The 27,500-nt window shown below is 41.3% G+C and overlaps 1 protein-coding gene across 1 annotated transcript in view; it reads right to left on the minus strand.

The window, feature by feature from the left end:
* LOC143275756 (uncharacterized) overlaps positions 1-27,500 on the minus strand; it is a 375,053-nt gene that overhangs the window by 8,871 nt on the left and 338,682 nt on the right. Inside the window, exons 7-12 of the mRNA XM_076580033.1 lie at positions 25,522-25,634; positions 19,355-19,583; positions 15,980-16,182; positions 14,557-14,816; positions 11,962-12,128; positions 4,201-4,354 (exon numbers count right to left, since the gene is read on the minus strand). Coding sequence (XP_076436148.1) covers positions 4,201-4,354; positions 11,962-12,128; positions 14,557-14,816; positions 15,980-16,182; positions 19,355-19,583; positions 25,522-25,634 — 1,126 coding nt within the window. The remainder of the gene's footprint in view (positions 1-4,200; positions 4,355-11,961; positions 12,129-14,556; positions 14,817-15,979; positions 16,183-19,354; positions 19,584-25,521; positions 25,635-27,500) is intronic.

A 27,500-nucleotide genomic window follows, 5' to 3' on the forward strand; every position in this document is an offset into this window, starting at 1 on the left:
AATGTGTACATACGAAAGTATTCACAAGTGTATCATGATGTTAAGAGAAAGAAACGTCGAACATACATGACATCAACCATCAATTGAAGCAATGATATGATTGCATGTAATCGTCAATTTGTCCAAGGACACATTAGATTTTTTTTTAAAAAAGGACCTCAAAATTCATCAGTGCAATTGCAGTTAGCAAGGCTATGTCTTGGCAATGAATTTTGGCAAACGTACAGAAAATGAAGGGCATTTACATTAAAAGCCAAACTGTGTAAAAGTGACCAAGAGTTCGATTTCCATGAAAATGTTTTTGACTAATGTGAATTACACATGTCAAACATTTAAAAAAATATTTGGTAGACCTAAATGGAAAAAAAAGAAAGGGTTCTGATTCTATTTCAGCGTTAGACGATATGGAAACCAGCGAATCTAAGAGACAGTTCGAAGAAATTCCCCTCTTGGTTCATGCAGCTTAGTGTTGTTGAGAGAAAGTGACAGAAGGCAAAGAAAGCAGGTGTTTTAGCAAATCAAATGTCACTACCAAGACTGACCGAATCGGACCAATATAATTATTATTTATTTATGTAAGCTTATCTATAATTTATTCACCTTTTTTTTCTCAAGGCCTGACAAAGCGCGTTGGGTTACGCTGCTGGTCAGGCATCTGCTTGGCAGATGTGGTGTAGCGTATATGGATTTGTCCGAACGCAGTGACGCCTCCTTGAGCTACTGAAACTGGACCAAAACTACAAGCGTAAAACTGACCAGTGCCCATGGCTCATTGCTGAACGAGAAAAAGGCGATGATTTTGCTTTCTAATTCAGGAAATAAAGTGCATCATAAAAAAAAAGAAGTAATAAGAGTTATTTAAAAACAGTCCGCAGAGACAAGAAGTTCACATATAAGTTAAGTTGCATCGGTTTAATTACACGAAGACAGGTTGAAAGCATGCAAACAACGATACCAAGGTATACCGAAGTCTCATGAATGGAAACAGTTAATCGAAAGAACGTCTTGTGAAATTTTCCTTCCACTTTAAACCCTTAAACAATGCCGACGAAGGCCAAGAAGACACAGCTACAAACAACGGTCCGAATGATGAGCACGAATGGTCAAAACAAACAGTTCACAAGTGACGAAGTCAAACGTGCAAGTCAGAACTAAAGCCCGACCAAGCTTCTAACTATCAAATGAGCACATTCAGACATCAAGTCAGAAAACGTAGCATTCATTTTTTTTCACAAAACGAGTTTACGAAATTCATTATTCTTTTTTTTTTCATGACACCCCCACCCCCCGCCTCCCCCTGGGAGTGTGTGTGTGTGTGCGTGCGTGCGTGTGTGTGTGTGAGGCGGGGGGCAGGGGTTGAGAAAGCAAGATTTTTATCACAATCATTCGCCTACTGACCTTGTTCTCACACATTTTTTTTGTGGATTCCCTTTTCAAAGATAAAGCGATATTTGTTCATACGAGGAAGCATATGCTGGTAAACCCGTCCTGTGGGGGAAACAATGACCAGTTACTGGAGTTAATGGAAGAGACATACCCGAAATCAAGGTCGTATGAGAGCGGAGGGTCGATGCATTTCTTTCATTCAAAGTTACTCAGGTGTCAAGGAGAGCATTTACCCGCTTTTGCTCTTCAGAATATCTTAAAGATTTGCAGACATAATACATTTATAACAACATTTCTAGGCTGTCTACATTACGGCACGAGGTAAGAAGGTGATTGTATGGAGATGATGACGTTATTTGTGGAGAATCAGCAGAGAACATGCAAAAACAACAACAACAAACAAAAAATCCACCAACCGATTAGAGACAAGTAACACTCACCATTCCAATCTACAGTTAATGTAAATATCACACAGTCATAATCTTTTACAGTTTCAATCTCTTTTCCAAGGCAAAAAATATTCCGTCTACAACATTCGTTAATCTCATCTGATAACATTTAAATATTGTACAGTAGAACTACTCTAAAATACGAGAGAGAGAGAGAGAGAGAGAGAGAGAGAGAGAGAGAGGAATGTGTGGGATTGGGCGAAGTCTTCAGGATTCTCTCTCTCTCTCTCTTTTTTTTTTAATTCAATACAGAACGTAAAAAGAACTGAAAGCAGGGACACAGCAAAACAGAACATTAGCGAACAGAAGTGTTGACGGATATGCAAAAAAACAAAAACAAAGTGTAAACGGAAAGACAACAAAACCAAAAACATAAAACAAACAAAAAATATCAAAGTAGACACAACAACAAGAAAGAACGAAATTCAGGGGGGAGGTGGGGGGGGGGGGTTAGGGGGACAGAAGAACAGAAAAGTAGGGGGAGCAGAAGTAAAGGAAGAAGAAGAGAAAGAAAGAAAGAAAGAAAGAATTGAAAAAAGAAACATCAAGAAAGCAAACTGTGCTGTCCTACTGAACTCCTAACGCGCTAGTGTCACTAACTATATCATCTAAGCTAAACACTTAATCCACCACAGACTACTAAACCTGCTGGTGTCACGAACTATATCATCCAAGCTAAACACTTAAATCAAACAAAGACGTATCTAAACGTAGGATGAGAAAAGGATCTCACCCGTGTCTCATAATCTGCCTGTAATGTTGATAAACAATGTTAAATATTCGTTGATTCAATGAGAAAAGAAAGCGAAAGGACATACTGTTCTGGGATAAATTTAAAGTTCTGTACTCTCCAGGAAAACATACAAGGCATCAACATTGAAGTAAAATAATGTCTGATGCCAGAGATTAGAATCTAAGGGGTTACACCTCCTCCATGACAAATAAACGGAGAAGGAAGGTGGCAGAATGGTTACGACGCTCGTCTGCCAAATACAGAGGAGTCCCCATGGGTCTGAGTTCGAATCCCGCTCTCGCCGTTTCTCCTACGTTTGACCGGAAAATCAAACTGAGTGTGTTGTTCGGGTGAGGACATAAACCGAGGTCCCGTGTGCAGCACGCACTTGGCGCACTGAAAAAGAACTCGTTTCAACGAGAGAGTTGTCTTCTTGCAAAATTCTGCAGAACACACACACACACACACACACACATATATATATATGCATACAGAAATGAATGCAGTTAAGGACTGACAGGTGTGATGTATTTGATGGATTTGTCTAAACGCAGTGACGCCTCATTGAGAAACTTCAACTGAGACTTGCTGAGGACCTACAAAGAATTCAGACCGGTTCATTTACGGATCTGTGCATCGCAGTGACAAGTCAAACTATGGGTGGAAACACTAAACGCTTGTTCATCATCCATTACTGATATACATCCGATGATTTGATTATCTTTGATGTTAAGCGCGTTGGGTTACGCTGCTGGTCAGGCATCTGCTTGGCAGATGTGGTGTAGCGTATATGGTTTTGTCCGAACGCAGTGACGCCTCCTTGAGCTACTAAAACTGAAACTGATGTTGATGGGAAGAAAAGTACAGGCTCTGACTATGATGTTGGTAAATGATCGAATAGGAAAGTTGATATCTACCCACCCATCCCCCTGTGACAGACAGACAGACACACACACACACATATCCACACACACACATATCCTCGCCCCCCCCCCCCATCCCCCCACACGACTAAAGTCGCCAACGGTGGTGAAACACCCAGTCGACAAAAGTCGTCTATGGCGGTGAGTTGTCTGGTTAACTAGAGTCGCCAATGGCAGTGAACAGTCTAATCGCCTTTGGTGGCATGTGGCGGTGAATTGTCGTGATGACTAAAGTCACCCGTGGCGGCAAAACGGTCCTTATGATGCTGGACCTACCTGTAGTATAGGAAGACGAAGATGGTGGTGAAGAGTCTAGTCGACTGAACTGTGAACTGTCCAGTCAACTGAAGTGGCCTATGGCGGTGAACTGTCTGGTCGAATAAGGTCGCCTAAGGCAGTAAACTGTGAACTGTCCAGTCAACTAAAATGGTGTATGGCGGTGAACTGTGAACTGTCTGGTCAACAACAGTGGCCTGTGGCGGTGAACTGTCCATTCAACTGCAGTGGCTAACGGCGGCGAACTGTCTGGTCACAACCATAGCGGCCTATGGCGGTGAAAAGTCTAGTCTACTTAAGTCACTTATGCTGGTGGATTGTCCAGTCGACTAAAACGGCCTATGGCAGTGAACAGTCTCGTTGACTAAAGTCGCCAATGGCGATGAACTGTCCAGTCGACTTTAAGTGGCCTGTGGCGGCGAAAGAGACCTACCTGTAGTGACGGCAGACGAAGATGAGGATGGCGAGCACCAGCACCAGCATGAGGACGAGGCAGACCACCAGGGTCCACATGGTGCGGACAAACGTCTCCGACACCTGGTTGCTGGGCTGGAGGATCGGGCCCAGGTAGTCTCCGCTCTCGTCGACTAATTGTTGCACACAAAGTATGGACACTTGTTAGCGTTGAAAGGCCGAAAGTGTCTAGACACATATTCATACATGCACGAAAGTAAAACAAATCAAACTTACTCGCATCATTACACATTCATTTACGAATATATAATTTAAAAAATATGCAGATGGGGGGGGGGGGGGGGGGGGGGGAGAGAGAGAGAGAGAGAGAGAGACGACTAAGCAGAATATCAAACTGGAGAACCACAAGCCGCAAAAGATGAACATTCTAATTTTCAACCCTGAAAAACAAATAATCTGTGACACTTCCGTATTGCCAGAACAACAATCGTGACGTTTTTGACGCTGATATCCAACCCTATAGAAACTTCCAACACAAAACATTCCGTTTTCTTTTCAAGCAAAGCGCGTGAACGCAAGTGGAGCTGTAAAGTAGCTGGGTCTTTGCCACGACATCATGGAATGATGAAGCAACGTGCGTGACATAGCAATGGCCACCATAGGAGATGCAATACACAGTTTCAGTTTCAGTTTCAGTAGCTCAAGGAGGCGTCACTGCGTTCGGACAAATCCATATACGCTACACCACATCTGCCAAGCAGATGCCTGACCAGCAGCGTAACCCAACGCGCTTAGTCAGGCCTTGAGAAAAAAAATATAGATAAGCGTACATACATAAATAAATAAATAATAATTATGATACAAAAAAAAATTAGTAGTAATGAAAATAATGATAAAATAATAATAATAATAATAAATAAATAATTAAATAAATAAGACAACAATGATGATAAATAAGCAAATAAATATAAAACATGAAGACACACATTCACACATACACCCACACATGCATAACAGATATGCCCCAAACACAATGCACAATACAAGTGGAATGAATGGTCAGAAAACTCCCTTCTTGAGGCAAACGGTAACAGCTGTGCTGTACGCTGCGTTGCACTGTGTTGCGTTGCGATGTAACGTGATGCGATGCGTTGAATAATGCTGTATTGCGTTGCGATGTGATGTGATGCGATGTGTTGAATAATGCTGTATTGTGTTGCGATGTGATGTGATGTGTTGAATACTGTATTGTGTTGCGATGTGATATGTTGAATAATGCTGTATTGTGTTGCGATGTGATGTGATGCGATGTGTTGAATAATGCTGTATTGTGTTGCGATGTGATGTGATGCGATGTGTTGAATAATGCTGTATTGTGTTGCGATGTGATGTGATGTGATGTGTTGAATAATGCTGTATTGTGTTGCGATGTAATGTGATGCGATGTGTTGAATAATACTGTATTGTGTTGCGATGCGATGTGATGCGATGTGTTGAATAATGCTGTATTGTGTTGCGATGTGATGTGATGCGATGTGTTGAATAATACTGTATAGTGTTGCGATGTGATGTATTGCGATGTGTTGAATAATGCTGTATTGTGTTACGATGTAATGTGATGTGATATGTTGAATAATACTGTATTGTGTTGCGATGCAATGTGACGCGATATGTTGAATAATGCTGTATTGTGTTGCGATATGATGTGATGTGATGTGTTGAATAATGCTGTATTGTGTTGCGATGTGATGTGATGCGATGTGTTGAATAATGCTGTATTGTGTTGCGATGTGATGTGATGTGATGCGATGTGTTGAATAATGCTGTATTGTGTTGCGTTGTGATGTGATGCGATGTGCTGAATAATGCTGTATTGTGTTGCGATGTGATGTGTTGCGATGTGATATGTTGAATAATGCTGTATTGTGTTGTAATGTAATTTGATGCGATGTGTTGAATAATGCTGTATTGTGTTGCGATGCAATGTGATGCGATGTGTTGAATAATGCTGTATTGTGTTGCGATGTGATGTGATGCGATGTGTTGAATAATACTGTATTGTGTTGCGATGTGATATGTTGAATAATGCTGTATTGTGTTGCGATGTGAAGTGATGTGATGCGATGTGTTGAATACTGTATTGTGTTGCGATGTGATATGTTGAATAATGCTGTATTGTGTTGCGATGTGATGTGATGTGATGCGATGTGTTGAATACTGTATTGTGTTGCGATGTGATGTGATGTGATGCGATGTGTTGAATAATGCTGTATTGTGTTGCGATGTGATGTGATGCGATGTGTTGAATAATGCTGTATTGTGTTGCGATGTGATGTGATGCGATATGTTGAATAATACTGTATTGTGTTGCGATGCGATATGTTGAATAATGCTGTATTGTGTTGCGATGTGAAGTGATGTGATGCGATGTGTTGAATACTGTATTGTGTTGCGATGTGATATGTTGAATAATGCTGTATTGTGTTGCGATGTGATGTGATGTGATGCGATGTGTTGAATAATGCTGTATTGTGTTGCGATGTGATGTGATGTGATGCGATGTGTTGAATAATGCTGTATTGTGTTGCGAAAACAAGTTTTCTCATATATCTTTGCCGCCAATAATGTGTATCACGAATGCACAAAGTTGAAGGAGGTACGGATGAAATTTCTGACAACAAAAACAACATTCTTGGCATTCCAGCGCTGAGGGAGATATGAATATCTCGAAAAGATGATTTGTATGCTTGATGTGTCTCAGACACAAGCGATGGCTTTGCACTCCTTTCGGAAAGAAGAAAAAACAACAACTGAAAACGGCATGGGTTCCGTTTCTCATATTTTGCCGTGATCGTAGAAACAACCGTATTCATACATTGAAATTCAAACGTCATCTGAATGTTATAACTTCATTCCTACTGAATAATCAAGCTTATGGAAAAAAAACAACTGATAAACTGAGAGGGAAAGGAAAGGATGGAAGGAAGAGAGTGAGAGAGAGAGGGGGTGGGGTTGGGGATAAAATTACGGAGAGGGTGAGAAAGAGAGAGAGAGAGAGAGAGAGAGAGAGAGGGTAAAATTATGGACAGCGTGAGAAAGAGAGAGAGAGAAAGAGAGCAAGAGGGAGGCGGACGGACAGATAGATAGGTAGGTAGATAGATAGAGAGTTAGAGAGAGAGAGAGAGAGAGAATGATGATGATGATGATGGTTCATTGAAGAAACACATGAGGTTCATTTCAATGGGGAGTTGGGATTCAGCGTTTAAAAGAGAGCGAGAGAGAGAGAGAGGAGAAAAAGAGAGAGAGAGTGTGTGTGTGTGTGCGTGTGTGTGTGAGAGAGTGAGAAGAGAGAGAAAGAGAGGAGTGTGTGTGTGTCTGTGTGTAAGAGACAGACAGACAGACAGACACAGACAGACAGACACACACACACACACACACACAGAGTGAGAGAGAGACAGAGAGAGAGAGAGAGACAGAGAGAGAGAGTGAACTTCATTAATCGTCTCTTAATCATCTCTTTTAAAATGTCATCAAACTTTAAAACCATCAATCCACACTGACAATGCCGTGGAAGAGGGAATGAAGAATGAAGAAGGGTGAGAAAGAGGGGGGTGCGAGGGAGGGTGGGGGGATGCGGGGTGACAGGGAGAACGAAGGGGGTGGAGACAGAGAGACAGAGACATTTTATAAGCGATCCCGCAAACTATCTCAGAGATTTTTTTGGTTTTTTTTTTTTTTTGGTTGAAGGCAACATTAAGTAAGCAAAGTCTGTTTAATTAATTGAGAGAGAGAAGGAGAGAGAGAGAGAGACAGAGACAGAGAGAGACAGAGAGAGAAGAGAGATAGAGAGAGAGAGAGAGAGAGAGAGAGAGAGAGAGAGAGAGAGAGAGAGCACACTGGAATGTTTATCATGAACTGTACGGCTCAAACGACGTGGTGGTTAGAATAATAGTGAAACAATAAAACAACAACCCATGCGAACCCGGTACCCCCAGATTTAAATCCAAATCCTTTAACCACTCGGCTATTGCGCCGTAAAAAAAAAGAAAAAGAAAGTCAAAACCTGAATTCTTACATCGAATTTTGTTTTTAAAGCTCTCTTCTATTCAACAAGGTTTCCACTGAGTTTGATTCTGAAGCCATTTTGGGAATCAGGCTTTGAAAATTGAATACAATTTTTTTTTTGGGGGGGGGGGGGGGGGGTATCAGTTTTCCACATTTCTGACAATGAAATCTCAAATGCGGAGCGTTACAGAAAGAGTACTGAAAGAAACAAAACAACAACCCAGCAACAACAACAACAACAACAAAATTATTTCCAACGCTTGGGAAGACATGAATATCTCGCTCAGCGTTTCGGGGTTTATCAAGGGCGCGTGCGGTATCTCCGTATTCCTTTCGGCACAGACTTAAGATAATTTGCTGGGTTCCCTTGCCTCTCATTCGCCGTGAGGGTAGGGGAAAGGCATCATTAAATTTCAGATATGATCGGAATTGTGTGCCATGAATCCCCAACTTGATAATAATGTGAGACTGGGGGGTGGGTGGGGGGGAGGCGCGGGGGGAGGGAGAGTGCGGGGGGCGGGGCGGGGAGAGGGTGACAGACGGGAGAGGGGATGGATGGATGAAGTGAGTGTGTGTGTGTGTGTGTGTGTGCGTGCGTGCGTGTGCGTGTGTGTGAGTGTGTTGATGGTGAGGCAGAGAGAGACATATAGAGACACGCACAGAAACGCACACACACGCACAATCACACACACACACACACACACGCACACACACACACACACATACAGGGAGAGAAACAGAGATACAGAGAGTGACGTAGGAAAAAGCAGAAACGTAGAGAAATAGACCAGGACACAAAATATGATCACATTATTTGGGTGTTTTTTTTTTCCAGTACAGCATAGTACAAAGTCTGTTTCATCGTGCTAAAAAGACAGAGCGGGAGAGAGAGAGACAGAGAGAGAGACAGACAGAGACAGAGGTCGGTTATCGTTCACATGAAAGAGTTAGCGGGGAGTTTTAGTTTTCAAGGCAAGCGCTATGTCCTTTTGGGCACGGCCCAGTAATATGAATGTCCTTTTTCCATTTTTCTCATTCGCTGATATTCTAAAAAAAAAAAAAAAAGCCAAAACAGTAACGAAAAACAACAACAACAAATAAATAAATAAATAAATAAATAAGCGTTTCAAACGTTAAACGCACGATTCTAAAGCCATTATGGCAATTGAAAAAAAAAATGTTGTTTATGTTTTTTTGTTGTTTTTTTTGTAGCTAGTGATCTTCAACCAGAAGAGGCGAGAAAATTACAAAACATAGAGAAACAAAAAAAAAGAAGAAGAAAAACACAAAAACAAAACAAAAAGAAGAAGGAAAAAAAAAAGTTGATGAATTGCAATTTTTAACTGCGAAAACATTCCTGGCTTGTTTTCTGGCGCTGGGTGAGAGGTGGGCGGGGTGAGGTAGTGGGGAGTGAGGAATATGAATATCTCATCACGATGATTTGTGGCCTCGGCAATAATATCTCTGGCACGTCAGATAGCTTTGTACTCCTTTGGGAGACAACAACAGCAGAAACAATAACAGCAGCAGCAGCAGCAGCAGCAGCAGCAGCAACAACAACAGCAACAGCAACATCATCAACAAGATAACGATCTTGGTTTCTTTTCCTCTCATATTTCGCCGAAATCATCAAACGACGTTATTAAACTCCAAACTTAATCAAAATTTTGCGCCATCGATCCAAACTTATAATTCAAGGGTTCAGATGACGAGAGGTGGGGGGTGGGGGGCGGGGGGCGGGGGGGGGGGGCGAGAGAGCGAGTTAGCGAAGGAGAGAGAGGGGAGGAGAAGGGGGAAGGGAGAGGCTGAGAGAGAGAGAGAGATAGGGAGGGCTGAGAGAGAAAGAGAGAGAGAGAGCGGGGGGAGGGGGGCGGGAGGGGAGGCTGAGGCAGAGAGAGAGGGATAGGAAGAGGCTGAGAGAGAGAGATATAGGGAGGGGCTGAGAGAGAGAGAGAGAGAGAGAGAGAGAGCGGGGGGTGATGGGGGAGAGGGAGAAGCTGAGAGAGAGACACAGAGAGAGGGATAGGAAGAGGCTGAGAGAGACAGAAAGAGGGAAAGAGAGAGAGAGAGTGGGGATGAAGAGAAAGGAGTTTTTATTAACTTTTAACTTCATCAAACTTTCGTGCCATCAATCCAACTATAATAACAGCGTGTGAACGGGAGTCAGGGGGCAGGAAAGGGGGGAGGGAGGGACGTTGGGAAGGTGAGAACCAGAGAGAAAGAGAGATACATACATACATACAGACAGACAGACAGAGAGACAGAGATGGTTTATTCACTTTTGGTCTTAGCTCTTCGTGAAAGGAAATGTGAACAATGGATAACCAGTAACAACATAGTAATGAACAAAAACGATGAACAGAGAGATAGAGAGTGAGAGTGAGAGAGAGAGAGAGAGAGAGAGAAAGAGGGGTGGGAGAGAAACAGATGGAGATCGAGAGAGAACACAGAGAACTCAGAACTGTTTTGATGTAAGGACACTGACCTGTATACATATGAATGCACGTGTTACACCCCCACACACAGATATGAAAAGCGAACCCAGAGTTGGATGAACAACAAAATGTTGGACAGAATAAACTGATAATATAACAAAACTAAATAAAAAGCTATGGGTAGTTGACAAACATGTCTTTCATCAAAGACTGAGCGCTTTCTGCTTTCTGTTTTAACGCATAAAAAAAACACCCAAAAAACATTACTACATCTCTTGACACAATGCTGTTGACATTTTGAAGTAAGTGGGGGTAATATGGGAATCCTTAAATTTTGTATATGCTTCGATAAGTATTTCTTTCTCGCAATAAAATCGTATTGCTAACAAATTGCTAGTGCATGAATTTCGTCTTTGTACCCTCCACAAAAGAGACATACATGCAAAGAGACACGGACAGACAGAAACAAACACACAGACACAGACACAAACAAACAGACACAAACAAACAAACAGACACAAACAGACACAAACAAACAAACAGACACAAACAGACACAAACAAACAAACAGACACAAACAGACACAAACAAACAGACACAAACAGACACACACAAACAAACAAACAGACACAAACAAACAGACACAAACAAACAGACACAAACAGACACAAACAGACACAAACAGACAGACACAAACAAACAGACACAAACAAACAAACAGACACAAACAGACACAAACAAACAGACACAAACAAACAGACACAGACACACACACACAAACAGACACAAACAAACACACACAAACAAACAGACACACACACACACACAAACAGACACAAACAAACACACACAGACAGACAGACACAGGCAGAAACAGAGAAACAAACAAACACAAACCGACACACGCAAACAAACAGACAGACGCAAACAAACAGACACAAACAAATACAAACAGACGCAAACAAACAGACACAAAAAACGGGCAAAAACAGACACAAACAAACAAACACAGACACAAACAGAGAAACAAACACAAACAGACACAAACAAAACAAACACAGACACAAAGAGACACAAACAAATACAAACAAACAAGCAGACACAAACAAACGAAAAAAGGGAGAAACGAAAGGGAGCCAGCCAGACAAGAACAGTGCCATGACACACAACCTCACCCCCACACCCCACACCCTCACCCCTATCCCCCCACGCCCCCATCCTACCCTCACCCCTACCCCCCACGCCCCCCACCGCCCCTACCCCAAGCACCGCCCCCCCACCTTCATCAACAGGAAGTCCCTTGGTGGTGCTGCCCGCTGCCGCCAGGGGGGGCGTGCTGAAGCGCCAGTGGTGGAGGACGTCACGACGGGGCTCCACGAACTGTGCCGTCAGTGACGTCATCATGTCCCGGAAGTGCTTGTTGCCGCCGCCGCCGTCCGTCGTTGAACTATGGAGAGAGAAAAAAAGAAAAAGAAAAGAGAAAGAAGATTGTTTAATTATGGTTAAATTTTCGTCTCTCTCTCTCTCTCTCTCTCTCTCTCTCTCTCTCTCTCTCTCTCTCTCTCTCTAAAGTTTGTTACCAGTGTCTTTTTATGAATGCAATGTTTTATGTGAAATCGAAGAATACATTAAAGAAAAAAAAAAGAATGGAAAAGATTGAAAAAAAGAAAAGAAAAGAGAGAAAAGAAAAGAGAAAAAAAGAGGAGAAATAGCAGTTGCGCATACCCAGATTCAAACACTCGACTGTTGGCCGCCTTTCTTTCTCTGTCTCTGGACCTTGCGATTGGAATGGACTTCCTCTTTCGCTTCGTCAAGTCTCCACACTCAGCTCTTTCAAGTCTGGCCTTAACACCCACCTCTTCCCAAAATAGCCTTCTTTGCCTGCCCTTCCTTGTCTTTAGTTTCTACAGTTTTATAGTTATGCATGCGTGTGAATGACTGGTGCGAAAGCGCTTTGATTTGTCTCTGCACAAGATTCAGCGCTATATAAATATCATTATTATTATCATTATTATTATTATTATATGAACGTGTGATAACTTGTACAATTTATTATCGCGCATGTCGAAGATCCCATACACGTCGTACACATTGCTCTTGATCAATTGTGTAGAACATGGTTACATTCATTCGGATAACTGATGATGATGATGATGATAATGATAATGATGATGATGATAATAATGATAATGATGATGATGATGATGATAATAACGCCAAAAACAATAACAACAGCAACAGTAATAGTATCACCACCACCACCACCACCACTACTACTACTACTTCTAAAGCAAAGGAGAACACCATTCACAGCAAAAAAAAACAACACAAACACGACTTCTGCTACTTCTATTACTAGTCCTACTACAGCTCCTACCCCTACTCCTACTGCTACCACCACCACCACCACTGACACCACAGAAAAACATCCGTCTATCTCGGGAGACAATGTAACTGCTCTGTGGGTTGTGAATTACACGATAGTACTAATAATGCTAACAATGATGCATACACACGTGCATGTATAACACACATACATATGTGTATACAAGTGTACACACACACACACACACACACACACACAAATAATAATAATCATAATAATGGGTATTTATATAGCGCTGAATCTTGTGCAGAGACAAATCAAAGCGCTTATATATATATATATATATATATATATATATATATATATATATATATATATATATATATAAGAGAGAGAGAAGACACACACACACACACAGACTGTACATCGACTAGAGCCATCGTCTGGTATTTCCCCCGCCCTCCGCTCTCAAGGAACACAAAGCATATCGATCTCTCTGCCAGGAAGAGTGGATAAAGAAGGGAGGTCACCTGCAAGACAGGACTAATTTCCTGCCTGTTCCACGAGCTCTCTTAATACCTGGGAAATACTCCTGCACACTCCAATGTTCACTCTCAGCTTGCTCACATACCATTTGTCACACAGAAATGTTGACTATGTTGACTGGTCTTGCAGCTAAGTGTAGACCTCATAACGAACGTGGCCACTAGACAAGTGAATGTGTTTGAAGTGTTGATGAAGGAAATGGTTATCGCCTTACTGTTTTCATGTCCATTATCTGTGATAGTTACATATGTAAAACTTTCCATTTCCCTATCGTCAATTTTTGTTATCTTCATCATGATGAATAGTATTGTCTGCGTGTCATTATTATTACTGAGAGAGAGACGGAGACAGACAGACAGACAGAGACAGACAGGCAGAGACAGAGAGAGAGAGAGAGATGGACAGACAGAGAGAAACAGAGAGTGAAAGCAAGTGAGAGAGAGAGACAGACAGACACACACAGATAGATAGATAAATAGAGAGAGAGAGAGAGAGAGAGAGAGAGAGAGAATTGAATGAAATTTATTTTATGAGCGTTATAGAGTAAGCAAGACAATGCTTTTTTTTTCATCCAGCCCTCGAAGGGCAGTGGATGGTTGCTCGGGCCTTGCGCACAGCACGTTTTCGTTGCGCCTCGGTGATGCGCCTGGCTTCAGCTGCACGAGCTCCTGTGGTGATCTTGCTGCGCCAAGCTGGACGGTCCAGAGCAAGCGTCTCCCACGTGCTGATGTTGACGCGACGCCCAGGTCTTCGAAGGACGCTTTGAGGCAGTCTTTGTAGCGTTTCTTCTGCCCTCCAACTAAGCGCTTGCCTTGACACACTTCTCCGTACAGCAGCTACTTAGGCATTCGACTGTCTGGCATTCTGACCACATGTCCAGCCTACCTAGCTTGGGCTTTCTGTAGGAGGGTGAAGACGTTATATCAATACAGCATGCACATAATAATCATGGTAACATGAATGGTAATTTGACATTCACAACACTACATTGCTAAAGACCAACCTGGAAGCAGCAGCAGCTGCAACAGCCGCAGTAGTGGAGGTGGAGGCAGTGGTGCTGGAAGTGGTGGTGGTGGTGGTGGTGGTGGTGGTGGACATGTACAGGAACTTGTAAGCGGCGTGAAAGCCCGTTCTCTGCACGTGTGCATCGGTGCGGAAGGTCACGACCAGCGCGCGACCCTCGGAGGTGAAGGTCGTCGCGCCGCCGCCTCGTCCACACAGCTTGGCCAGCGACTTGGAGGCCGGGGAGTCCCCGTCAAAAACCTGCACGATGAATGAGTGGAGTGTTGGCGGCAATAGGGAGGGTAGTTTACAACCTGCACTTTCCATAAACTAGACTGGCATGGCCCTTTTACAACCTGCAGTTTCCATAATCTTTATGGACTCTGCAGTCACCTTATACCTTTTTTATTTATCGCTTTTCAACAGAGTTGTGTGTCTTGAGGGGAAAAAACAACAACAACCACACACAGGGTTGACCTAAAAAGGGCCACTTGGAAACTGCACAATTTTCTTCATGGAGAAATGACACTGATTTTTTTTCTTTTTTGAAACAGCGGTGAATCGACTATAATCCACATTTCTTCTCCTCTGCTGCTCCTTGTGAGTGGTGGAATTAACGTCTACGCCTTGTTGTAAACACTGCTAATTCCGTCTTGAGTGGGGGAAAACTGTGGGCAGTGCTTGTCTGTGTAGTCAATGTGACGGGCAACGTTCATAATCAGAGTTGATTTTTTTCTTTTTTCTTTCTCTTTTTTTTTTCTTTTTCTTTTCTTTTTTTTTTTTTTTTTCTTTGACGTGCACTTTCATACTTTACGAAGAATAAACACAAGTATTTTGTAAATCACTAAATAACGTTTTCGGGTCTGGTCTGGAAAATATGTTCTCAAACTTTCATTTCAGGCTGTTGATGTTTCAGTTTCTTTTTTTGGGGGTGGGGGGTGGGGGTGGGGGCTGGAGGGGGGGGGGGGGTGTTGTTTGTTTCAGTTCTCCAAGGAGCCGTCACTGCGTTCGGACGAATCCAGAAACGCTGCACCACATATGCTAGGTAGATTCCTGATAGCAGCTTAACCCAACGCGCTTGTCAGGCCTTAAGTTCGTGCACACAATTACATATGTATACATACATACATACATACATATATATATATATATATATATATATGTGTGTGTGTGTGTATAGAAGGAGCTGAACTGATATAACACACAGTTAGTATCATGAAAGGATATCAAATAACACAGCATAAAGTTAACATCATGAAATAATGATGCTAGTGCCCAGGTTCGTCGGTTATCTTGTCACTTGATTTTTTTTTTCAAAGAAATAAAATCAAAAGGTTCACTAGAAAAACAAAAACAAAAAAAAACCCAACAAAAAACCATCAACATCACCGTTTTTATTCACACACAAAGCGTAAGGCTCTTACCTCTAGGACGTCAAACTGACCACCAGAGCAGCCCCCAAAGCTCTGGGCGTCCAGATCAACGGAGGTGAACTGCAGGAGCACGCGCGCATGTGGAGGGGCCCGAACGGTCCACCGACAGTCCAGGAGAGGGGGGTACTGTAGGGGCCAGGACGGGGAGGCTATCTGACCGTTGTCTTCCGTTAACACCGACTTGCACGGCCAGTCTAGAATTGGGAGAGGGAGACAAGACAAGACAAGACAAGACAAGACAAATTTCTTTATTTCGAGGATAATAGATAAGCACTAGTGTGCTTTTTTTTTTTTTTTTTTTTTTTTTTTTTTTTTTACATCCAGTCCCCGCCCTGAATAGGGTCTACACTACACAATACTAAAATAAAATGAAAGCATGGTGTTAGTAGAGATACATAACAGGGAAGTAAAAAAAAAGACAAAATAAAATAAATAAAATAATTATTAAAAAAACCCAAACAAACAAAAACAAAGAGAGAGAGAGAGAGAAACCTGTCAACATTTTCATGACGTGGCTGTACTCTCAGGCCCCTTTATTTTCACGATGTTTTAATATTGGTTCGCTTCGTCGTAAACGTTCAATGAGAAGAAGAAGGAGGAGGCGGAACAGGACGAGGAGAAGGAGAGGGGAAGAAAAGAAGAAGAAGAAGGAGGAGGAGGAAGAAAAGAAGAAGAAGGAGGAGGAGGAGGAGGAAGAGAAGAAGAAGAAGAAGAAGGAGGAGGAGGAAGAGAAGAAGAAGAAGGAGGAGGAAGAGAAGAAGAAGAAGAAGAAGGAGGAGGAGGAAGAAAAGAAGAAGAAGGAGGAGGAGGAAGAGAAGAAGAAGAAGGAGGAGGAAGAGAAGAAGAAGAAGAAAACATCTCTGCTTATGCTCCAGCAAACTGTTGTTCAAGGCCATTATCAGGACTGCCCAGCTAAATGCAAATTTCAACCGCGAAAAACACAATACTGCCACACACACACACATCTATATGTGTCTGTCTATATCTAAAAATACCACTGCAAAATAACACAATTCACAACATATTATCTTAACTGTTAACCTCCCTTAGGACGCCTAACTGATAATCCCACAAGAACAAAAACCCATAAAAGAAGGCTAAAAATGCTTCAAAGCCACGCAAAAGACACAGGAAAGGCCGTACACAGGGTAAATGACATTACGGAATGGGGCCAGCTAGTGCCCATCCCAGTGTTCACAACGTCACACTTCACTACCTAATCACCACAACAAAACACCACAGACAGTGCGGGCATCTTAACCTGCAGAAAAAAAGAGAAAAAAAAGTCAAGGCTTGCTGAAAGACATAAAAAAAACAACAACAGAAACAACAAACAAACAACAAGCAAAAAAAACAACAAAAAACAACAACAACAATAACAAAAAAAAACAACTTGGTTGTGAGACTAAGTGGAGTGATGGCCTAGAGGTAACGCGTCCGCCTAGGAAGCGAGAGAATCTGAGCGCACTGGTTCGAATCACGGCTTAGCCGCCGATATTTTCTCCCCCTCGCTAGACCTTGAGTGGTGGTCTGAACGCTAGTCATTCGGATGAGACGATAAACCGAGGTCCCATGTGCAGCATACACTTAGCGCACGTAAAAGAACCCACGGCAACAAAAGGGTTGTTCCTGGCGAAATTCTGTAGAAAAATCCACTTCGATAGGAAAAACAAATAAAACTGCACGCAGGGTAAAAAGTGGCGGTGTGGTGTAGCGACGCGCTCTCCCTGAGGAGAGCAGCCCGAATTTCACACAGAGAAATCTGTTGTGGTAAAAAGAAATACAAATACAAATAAACACTGCGATGAAGGACAGCTGTCCACTTAGCAATAACATTTCGGATCAAATGACGCTTGAATCTTTGAATCTGTTGGCCATGAAATAAAGGAGCAAAGAAACACAGAAACAAAGACAAATGAAAAAACAAGCACGAAAGGAAGAAAAAAAAAGGAAAAAAAGAGAAAGAAGAAAGGATGGAAAGAAGAAAGAAAAAAATGAAAAAAAAAGTGAAGAAAGAAAGGATGAAAAGGAAAAATAAGAAAGAAAAGATAGAAGAAAGAAAAGAAGGAACGAAGGAAGGAATGAAGAAAAAAAACGAAATAAAAATATGAGAGAAAAGAAAGAAAATGACAAATTAAGGAACAGCGGAAGACAGGAATGAAGAAAGAGCACCAATATACACAGGAAAGAAAGAAAGAAAGAATAAAAGAAAGAAAATGCCAAATAAAGAGACAGCGAAATACGAGAATGAAGAAAAAACACCAACACATAGGAAAGGAAAGAAAGAAAGAATGAAAGAAAATGCCAAATAAAAAGATAGCGGAAGACAGGAATGCAGAAAGAGCATCAAAATACACAGGAAAGAAAGAAAGAAAGAAAGAATGAAAGAAAGAAAATGCCAAATAAAGAGACAGCAGAAGACAGGAATGAAGAAAGAGCACCAAAATACACAGGAAAGAAAGAAAGAAAGAATGAAAGAAAGAAAATGCCAAATAAAGAGACAACGGAAGACAGGAATGAAAAAAAGAGCACAAACAATATGAATGAAAGGAGCAGACAGAAAGAAAGAAAAAAAGAAAGAAATAAATTCGCAAATGAAGAGACAGCGAAAGACAGGAATGAAGAAAAAAACACCAACATAAATAGGAAAGGACAGAAAGAAAGAAAGAAAGTCGCAAAAGAAGAGACAGCGAAAGAGAGGAATGAAGAAAAAAGAAAAAACACCAACATACATAGGAAAGGAAAGACAGAAAGAAAGAAAGAAAGAAAGTCGCAAAAGAAGAGACAGCGAAAGAGAGGAATGAAGAAAAAAGAAAAAACACCAACATACATAGGAAAGGAAAGACAGAAAGAAAGAAAGAAAGAAAGTCGCAAAAGAAGAGACAGCGAAAGAGAGGAATGAAGAAAAAAGAAAAAACACCAACATACATAGGAAAGGAAAGACAGAAAGAAAGAAAGAAAGAAAGTCGCAAAAGAAGAGACAGCGAAAGACAGGAATGAAGAAAAAAACACCAACATACATAGGAAAGGAAAGAAAGACAGAAAGAAAGAAAGAAAGTCGCAAAAGAAGAGACAGCGAAAGACAGGAATGAAGAAAAAAACACCAACATACATAGGAAAGGAAAGAAAGACAGAAAGAAAGAAAGAAAGAAAGAAAGATAGAAAGTCACAAATGAAGAGACAGCGGAAGTCAGGAATGAAGAAGACAAGAGCAGATAAAAGGGAAGAAAAAAAAGTGAGGACGAAACACATGAGTACCCCCCACCCCCACCCCTCGTGCCTCCCTCCCTCCACCTCCCCACTCCTCCTCAACACCCCCCTCCCCCCAAAAAAAGAAGGAAAACAAACCATTCATCATATCCTCACCAGCACTGAAGGACACCAGAAAGCCGGCGGCATCGACAGCGCCGTTCGTCAAGAGCTGCAGCGTCACTTCGTTGCCGCCGCTGGTGTATGACGTCATGGGTGACGTGGCGCAAAAGGTCGTGGGACCCCGTGACGTCTTGTCGGAGATGACGAGTCTGTCGCTGGAGACGTCACACGGGTTGCTGCCTCGCGGACCGAGTTGAAAGTGGACGAAGTCGAAATTGATTACCTGCACAACCATGGAGATTTTTCTTTTTTTTCTTTCTTTCCCCCCCCCCCCCCCCCTTTTTTTCTTTCCTTCAACTTCTTAAATTTCTTCTCTTTCTATCGTTATCATCGTCAGCACTTTTCATCGTAATCAACGTCATCATCATAAGGTTTTTCTTTTTCCTCATATTCTTGTTCTTGTTGCTTAAAAGTCCAGCCGACCGCACAGGGCCATATCAGGACTGTCAAACCATACAAATGCTCAACGGCGTCAACACAACTGTCACATTTACAAAAAAAATACTAAGACAAACTCACAAAACACAGTTCATGACACAGTATCCCAACCATTTAGCTCCTTATGGCAAATAAGACTAGGCCATGCTGAGAACGCCAGCCATTCTGCTTCATTTATCATCCCCAGATTACAAAAAAAATCGTAAAAAAAAATCGACTTCAAAGCCAAACAAAATATACATAAAAAAGGCCATACAGGCAAATAACACTGCAGAATGGGCAGCTAGTGCCCATCCCAGTGTTTACATCTCACTACCTAATCACCAGAGCAAAACAGCACAGATAGTACATCATAGACTGCGGAAAAGAGAAAAAAAAGTGTCAAGGCTTGCTTGAAAAAAAGAAAGGGGAATGGACTGGGAAGGCAGAAAAAGGGGATGACAGTGAAGACAGAAAAAAAAGGCAGAAACAAAGAGAGTGAGAGAAATAGAGGAAATTTCTAGCACAGAATTTCCAGAAGGCGGGGATGCTATTTATACTGAAAGACCCCCGGCATCCCACGGGGGGTGGGGGAGGGGGGGTCTTCTCCCTCGTTCCTTTCTCTTGCAAGAATAGATGAATAAATCAATAGATAGATAATACATACATACATACATACATACATACATACATGAATACATAAATAAATGAAAACAAACAACAACAACAACAAAAACTAACTAACCAACCAACCGACCAACCAACCAACCAACCAGAATAGAATATGTATCTATTACCAAGTGTTAAGGGATCACAAAGAATATCGGGGGAGGTATGGTACGTCAAATGGTACAAACATAAATCGAAAATCATGTACAAACATAGATACAGTAGAAATTTGGACACATCCATGTGCATATTAAAAAAAAAGAACTTGTGTGTGCACACTCACACACACACACACACACACACACACACACACACACACAAAAACACACCCACATACATGTTTTAACATAACTGATTAACTAACTAGCTATTTATCTAACTGACTGACTGACTGACTAACTGACTCACTGACTTACTGACTTACTATCTATCTATCTGACTGACTGACTGACTCACTGACTGACTAGCTATCTAACTGTCTGTCTGACTGACTATCTGACTGACTGACTGACTGACTGACTAACTATCTGACTGACTAACCAACACTAACTAACCAACTGTCTGATTGACTAACTAACTAATCTTTTAAAATGTCACGACGAGAAAGCCGAGTCAGGTCACAAGCACGTCATTTCGCACCTCGTCATAATGGGATCAACCACTGCACCGTGACGTTAGCTTCGTTACGGTCTGCTTGTATTCGCTCACCCGTGTTTCACGTCACGTGCAAACGTGCTGTGATAGTATTGCCTGTGTCCAAACGACACATCTCTGTTGTCATAGCTGTGTCTTATTTTCCAACTAATTTTTTCGGTACAACAGGAAAACGGTGCAGTATTCGTGCTGCAGTATTCTTGACACTAGATTTTAGATATGGCGGGCAACATTACACATTTATTCTAACTTGCCAGTACAGTTCCACCACGACAGAGAGAGAGAGAGAGAGAGAGAGAGAGAGAGAGAGAGAGAGAGAGAGAGAGAGAGAGAGAGAGAGAGAGAGAAGATCAGCAGATCAGATAGCTGGAATCGGTCCGAACGATTTGCTTGGCTTCTTTGAAGTTTGTGCAGTTGGTCTGTCTGTTGCGTCTGAACGTGCATTCAAATTTTCTGTCTTTCCACTCTGTATCGTCTGATGTTTGATGATGTGATTTCACATGTCCGTGGTAGTCACAGAAAATGAATAATAATAATAATCAATAATTAATTGATGATAAATAATTATGGTATTAATAAGGCGCAAAATCTTGATGAAATCAACTCTAAGCGCACGAATGCATAGAACACACACACACACACACACACACACACACACACACACATATATATATATATATATATATATACCTTAGACTTTATATCTTAATGTTCTTATAAGAAAAAAATGACATTGCAAGCGCGAAAAAGAAAAAAAAATCAAAATGCATGCACATAGGCATACGCACGGTCATCTCTCCTCTTGTTTCCCAGCACGCACAAATATACATACAACACATTGATATTTAACATTTACTAACGATTACGTACACACATGTGCTAGCAACCGCCTCCCCCAACTTAGACATCCTTGTGCACACCGCTATCACAGCAAGATAGCACTTGGAAAGAAACTGACCTCATTTAATCATGTGAAGTTCAATCAAAAAGAAATCCAAAATATATACCGAACAACACACACTCACGAACACTCGTGGACAGAAACGTGTTAACACATGCAGGGAGAAAAAAGAACGAGTAAGCGAGAGTGAAAGAGAGAGAAAGAGAGACAGAGACAGAGAGAGCGAGCGAGAGACAGAGAGGGAGAGAGAGCGAGAGACAGAGGGAGAGAGAGAGAGAGAGAGCGAGAGACAGATAGAGACAGAGAGACAGACAGGCAGTTAGAGAAGCACCACACATCGACCAGAACCATCGTCTGGTATTCCCTTCGCTCTCAAGGAACACAAAGCATATCGATCTCTCTGCCAGGAAGAGTGGATAAAGAAGGGAGGTCACCTGCAAGACAGGACTAATTTCCTGCCTGTTCCACGAACTTCCTTAATACCTGGGTCCTCCAGTCTCTTACATCTTCAAGGTTCACTCTCAACTTTGGGGGGGTCGATTTCAAGCAGCAGACACATTAACTAATTTCCTTTATCTGCTGTGGAGATGGGCACACCAGTCCTCACGGTCAATTTCTGTCCCATTAAGCTGATTACCTAGTGACGTGTCCGACAATTTACAGTCGTTTCCTTTGCTGTTTTTCCCCCCTCACCCTCACCCAAACGATTTGTACGTTCTCCTGTCTCAGGACACCAGTCAGTTTTACAAAAGCTTCTGAGCTTGGCTTTGGTTGGTTTGAACGAATGACGTGTTCGGCTTGAAGCGCTGCATTTTTACAGGCCTCTGCTAACATTGCATTTTGAAAAAAAACAAAACAGCAAACAAACCCCCCACCCCCCACAAAAACAGACAATCCAAAAAACAACAACAACAAAACAACAACAAACAACCAAACAAACAAGAGAGGCAAGACCTTCAAGACTCACTTGTGATAAATTAAGTCCCCTAGCATTAATTACAGAGTAATTTCCCTTTTTTTTTTTTACTATCTGCACCAAAACGTTTGCAAAATAAATAAAAATTCCATGCTTAGCAAAAGAAGTTCCTGTTTGAACAAAAAAATGATAATAATGACTCCTCTTGTTGTTGTGTCAGAATAAGAGGTCAAAGTGCCAAGTTTAGAGAATACAAAAAATATAAATATAACAGTAAATGCAGTTTGCATATAATTAGGCTTCTTTTTTATGTTTTTGTGCCCATCCCAGAGGTGCAATATTGTTTTAAACAAGATGACTGGAAAGAACTGAATTTTTCCTATTTTTATGCCAAATTTGGTGTCAACTGACAAAGTATTTGCAGAGAAAATGTCAATGTTAAAGTTTACCACGGACACACAGACACACGGACACACACACACACACACAACCGAACACCTGGTTAAAACATAGGCTCACTTTGTTTACACAAGTGAGTCAACAAACAACAAAAAAACAAACAAAAAAACCCCCCAAAAACATGGCAGCATAAATATTGTCCTCTGGCAAATTCTTTAAAAGAAATCCACTCTGATAGGTAGACAGATATCTGGCAAATTCTTTAACTCTCTCCATACGAACGGCGAAAGAGACGACGTTAACAGCGTTTCACCCCAATTACCATCATCAAAATATTGCAAGCGGAAGGCTCTTATACTGAAGACGTGAGTGTTGACAAAGAATACCCCATATCTGACGACGGAAGCTAAAGGTTGGGTCATTCAGACACCCACTGGATATCCGAGGGGTCTGTGTGGAGGAGAAGAGAGGACTGGCCGTACTGAGTGAGTTAAAAGAAATCCACTCTGACAGGCAGACAGATATAACTATATATGCATGCTCTCAATGCCGGAGTAGCGCGTTGGGTTATGCTGCTATCAGGCGCCTGCCTCGCAGATGTAGTGTAACGCATATGGCTATGTCCGAACGCGGTGACGCCTTCTTGAGAAAGTGAAACTAACGTTAGAAACATGCACATGAGTCAGTGTTATTGTGCGTGCTCACGGACACTGTTCTGGCAGATGAACGTCTCATCCATTCCGCTACCTTGCCTAGATTAAGATCTTGAATTTAACACAGGAACTGTCGTTTTAGGAATTTGTAATGACAAAATGTTTAGCGGTGTTTCCGATATAGAGTTTATTAAAATACATAGGTTTTTCTATTGCGCTGTATTGTATTATCCTGTACTGTACTGCATTGTGTTGTAGTGTAGTGTAAATTGTATTGATACTCGACAAAACGTATCCTAAACGACAGCATATTGATTTTAACCCAGTGGCATAGAACAGCCCCTTACATATAATTATAAAACAGAAGGACATGATACAAAGATAAAAAAAAGAAAAGCCTGATGAAAGTTTTTTTTTTTTTTTAAATATGTAGCGCCTACTAAATAGCGATCTCAATTATTGTTACATATCCCCTCAACAGACACAGTATCATGACATCAATTAGAATTATTGACGGAAGACTCAGTGCGTAAAACGTGATCCAAAGGACAGGTAATTCCATATCTATTCCGTTCTCGTTGTTATTAACACCTGCATTTTCGTAGTTCTTACACATTCAAAGACCTTCCTGTGAACTTTTGGGACATTCCACACCTATTCCGTTAATGTTCTTGATACCTGAATTCCTGCAGTTCTTACTTCTTCAGAAATCTTCCTCTGAACTTTGAGTTGATTCCATTCCTATTCCGTTAATGTGCTTAACACCTGAATTTTCGTAGTTATTACATCTTCAAAGACCTTCCTTTAAACTTTTGGGTATTCCACACCTATTCCATTCATGTTCTTAAACACCCGAATTTCGTAGCTCTTACATCTTCAAACACCTTTTAAACTTTTGGGTCATTCCACACATATTTCGTTCATGTTCTTAAACACCTGAATTTCGTAGCTCTTACATCTTCAGAGACCCTCCGGCTGAACGTCGCGGCTGATATGTATAGCTGGCAGGCTTATAATCAATTTCGTTTTTTCTTTTTCTGTTGCAGAGAACGGCCTCTCGACACCGACAAGTGCCCTATTAAGCTGATCATGTAACCGCATTCCACGACGATTTATGGACGTTCTGTGCGCCAGCATCTTGCCGCCTAAGATGTGCCTCAATTAAACACCAGACAACGTCACACCACTACCTCTGGAGTTGTATCAGGGCCGCCGCGAAGGGTACCCTTTCTGGAACGTGACCTTTTCTTCAAGCAGCCGTGATGAACGTTACACTGTCCGCGCGTGATGTATTTATTGGCTGAACGTGTTCTGGTTTGGAAATCTCGGTACTGCAAAGCAAAGCAGTCTGACATCTGTCCAACGCTCCCGTCGACTGTTTCGTAAAAAGATTTACTGTGTTTTCTGTTAATGCTTTTTTGTGTGTGGGGGTAATTCTCCTCTGGATTAAACTGGTGCTGGTTCGCCCTCTTATATTTATATATATCGCAGATGTGTTTTTGTGTGTGTGCTTACATCTGGCACTGATAAATTTCGAATGACATGGTTTTACCTTGTGTTTGGCCACACGCACGTGCCACGTGCAGTTGAGGTTGTGCTCATAGTCACGTGGCCAGTTGGGACTGGCGAAGGTTCCGCTTGCCTCTGTCAGGACAGCACCACAGTCTGCACAGAGAGAGAGAGAGAGAGAGAGAGAGAGAGAGAGAGAGAGAGAGAGAGAGAGATAACAGACATCGTTCTTTATCTTTTAAACAACAAACTCAATCTGTGGAGAGACTTTAAAAACAAAATCGGTCTGAAACAACAAACACAATCTAAAGAGACAACTGGTTTTGTCTTACATGTCGAAAACATCAAACACAATCTTTAGAGAGACAATTTGTTTGGTTCTTTCTGACTGAAACATCAAACACACTCTTTAGAGAGACAAGAGGTTTTAATTCTTTCTGTCTAAAACATCAAACAACAATATGCAGACAGAAAACATATTTAGTGCTTTCTGTCTCAAAGAATAAACACAATCTGTATAAACAAGAGGTTGGGTTCTTTCGGTCCAAAACATCAAACACAATCTGTAGAGAGACAAGAGGTTTTAATTCTTTCTGTCTAAAACATCACTCACAATCTGTAGAGAGACAAGAGGTTTGGTTCTTTCTGTCTAAAACATCACACACAATCTTTAGAGAGACAAGAGGTTTTAATTCTTTCCATCTAAAACATCACACACAATCTGTAGAGAGACAAGAGGTTTGGTTCTTTCTGTCTAAAACATCACTCACAATCTTTAGAGAGACAAGAGGTTTTAATTCTTTCCATCTAAAACATCACACACAATCTTTAGAGAGACAAGAGGTTTTAATTCTTTCCATCTAAAACATCACACACAATCTTTAGAGAGACAAGAGGTTTTAATTCTTTCCATCTAAAACATCACACACAATCTGTAGAGAGACAAGAGGTTTGGTTCTTTCCATCTAAAACATCACACACAATCTTTAGAGAGACAAGAGGTTTTAATTCTTTCCATCTAAAACATCACACACAATCTTTAGAGAGACAAGAGGTTTTAATTCTTTCCATCTAAAACATCACTCACAATCTGTAGAGAGACAAGAGGTTTTAATTCTTTCTGTCTAAAACATCACTCACAATCTGTAGAGAGACAAGAGGTTTTAATTCTTTCTGTCTAAAACATCACTCACAATCTGTAGAGAGACAAGAGGTTTGGTTCTTTCTGTCTAAAACATCACTCACAATCTTTAGAGAGACAAGAGGTTTTAATTCTTTCCATCTAAAACATCACTCACAATCTGTAGAGAGACAAGAGGTTTTAATTCTTTCTGTCTAAAACATCACACACAATCTGTAGAGAGACAAGAGGTTTTAATTCTTTCTGTCTAAAACATCACTCACAATCTGTAGAGAGACAAGAGGTTTTAATTCTTTCTGTCTAAAACATCACACACAATCTGTAGAGAGACAAGAGGTTTTAATTCTTTCTGTCTAAAACATCACACACAATCTGTAGAGAGACAAGAGGTTTGGTTCTTTCTGTCTAAAACATCACTCACAATCTTTAGAGAGACAAGAGGATTACATTCTTTCTGTCTAAAACACCACACACAATCTGTAGAGAGACAAGAGGTTTGGTTCTTTCTGTCTAAAACATCACACACACTCTTTAGAGAGACAAGAGGTTTTAATTCTTTCTGTCTAAAACATCACACAATCTTTAGAGAGACAATTTGTTTGGTTCTTTCTGACTGAAACATCAAACACAATCTTTAGAGAGACAAGAGGTTTTAATTCTTTCCATCTAAAACATCACACACAATCTGTAGAGAGACAAGAGGTTTGGTTCTTTCTGTCTAAAACATCACACACAATCTGTAGGCAGAAAACATATTCAGTGCTTTCTGTCTTAAACAATAAACACAATCTGTAGAGACAAAACATGTTTGGTTCTTGTGTCTAAAAAACAAAACACAGTCTGTTGAGAAACAACAGGTTTAGTTATTTCTGTCTAAAACA

This window comes from Babylonia areolata, chromosome 31, assembly GCF_041734735.1.
Source record: "Babylonia areolata isolate BAREFJ2019XMU chromosome 31, ASM4173473v1, whole genome shotgun sequence".
Taxonomy (NCBI): Eukaryota; Metazoa; Mollusca; class Gastropoda; order Neogastropoda; family Buccinidae; genus Babylonia; species Babylonia areolata.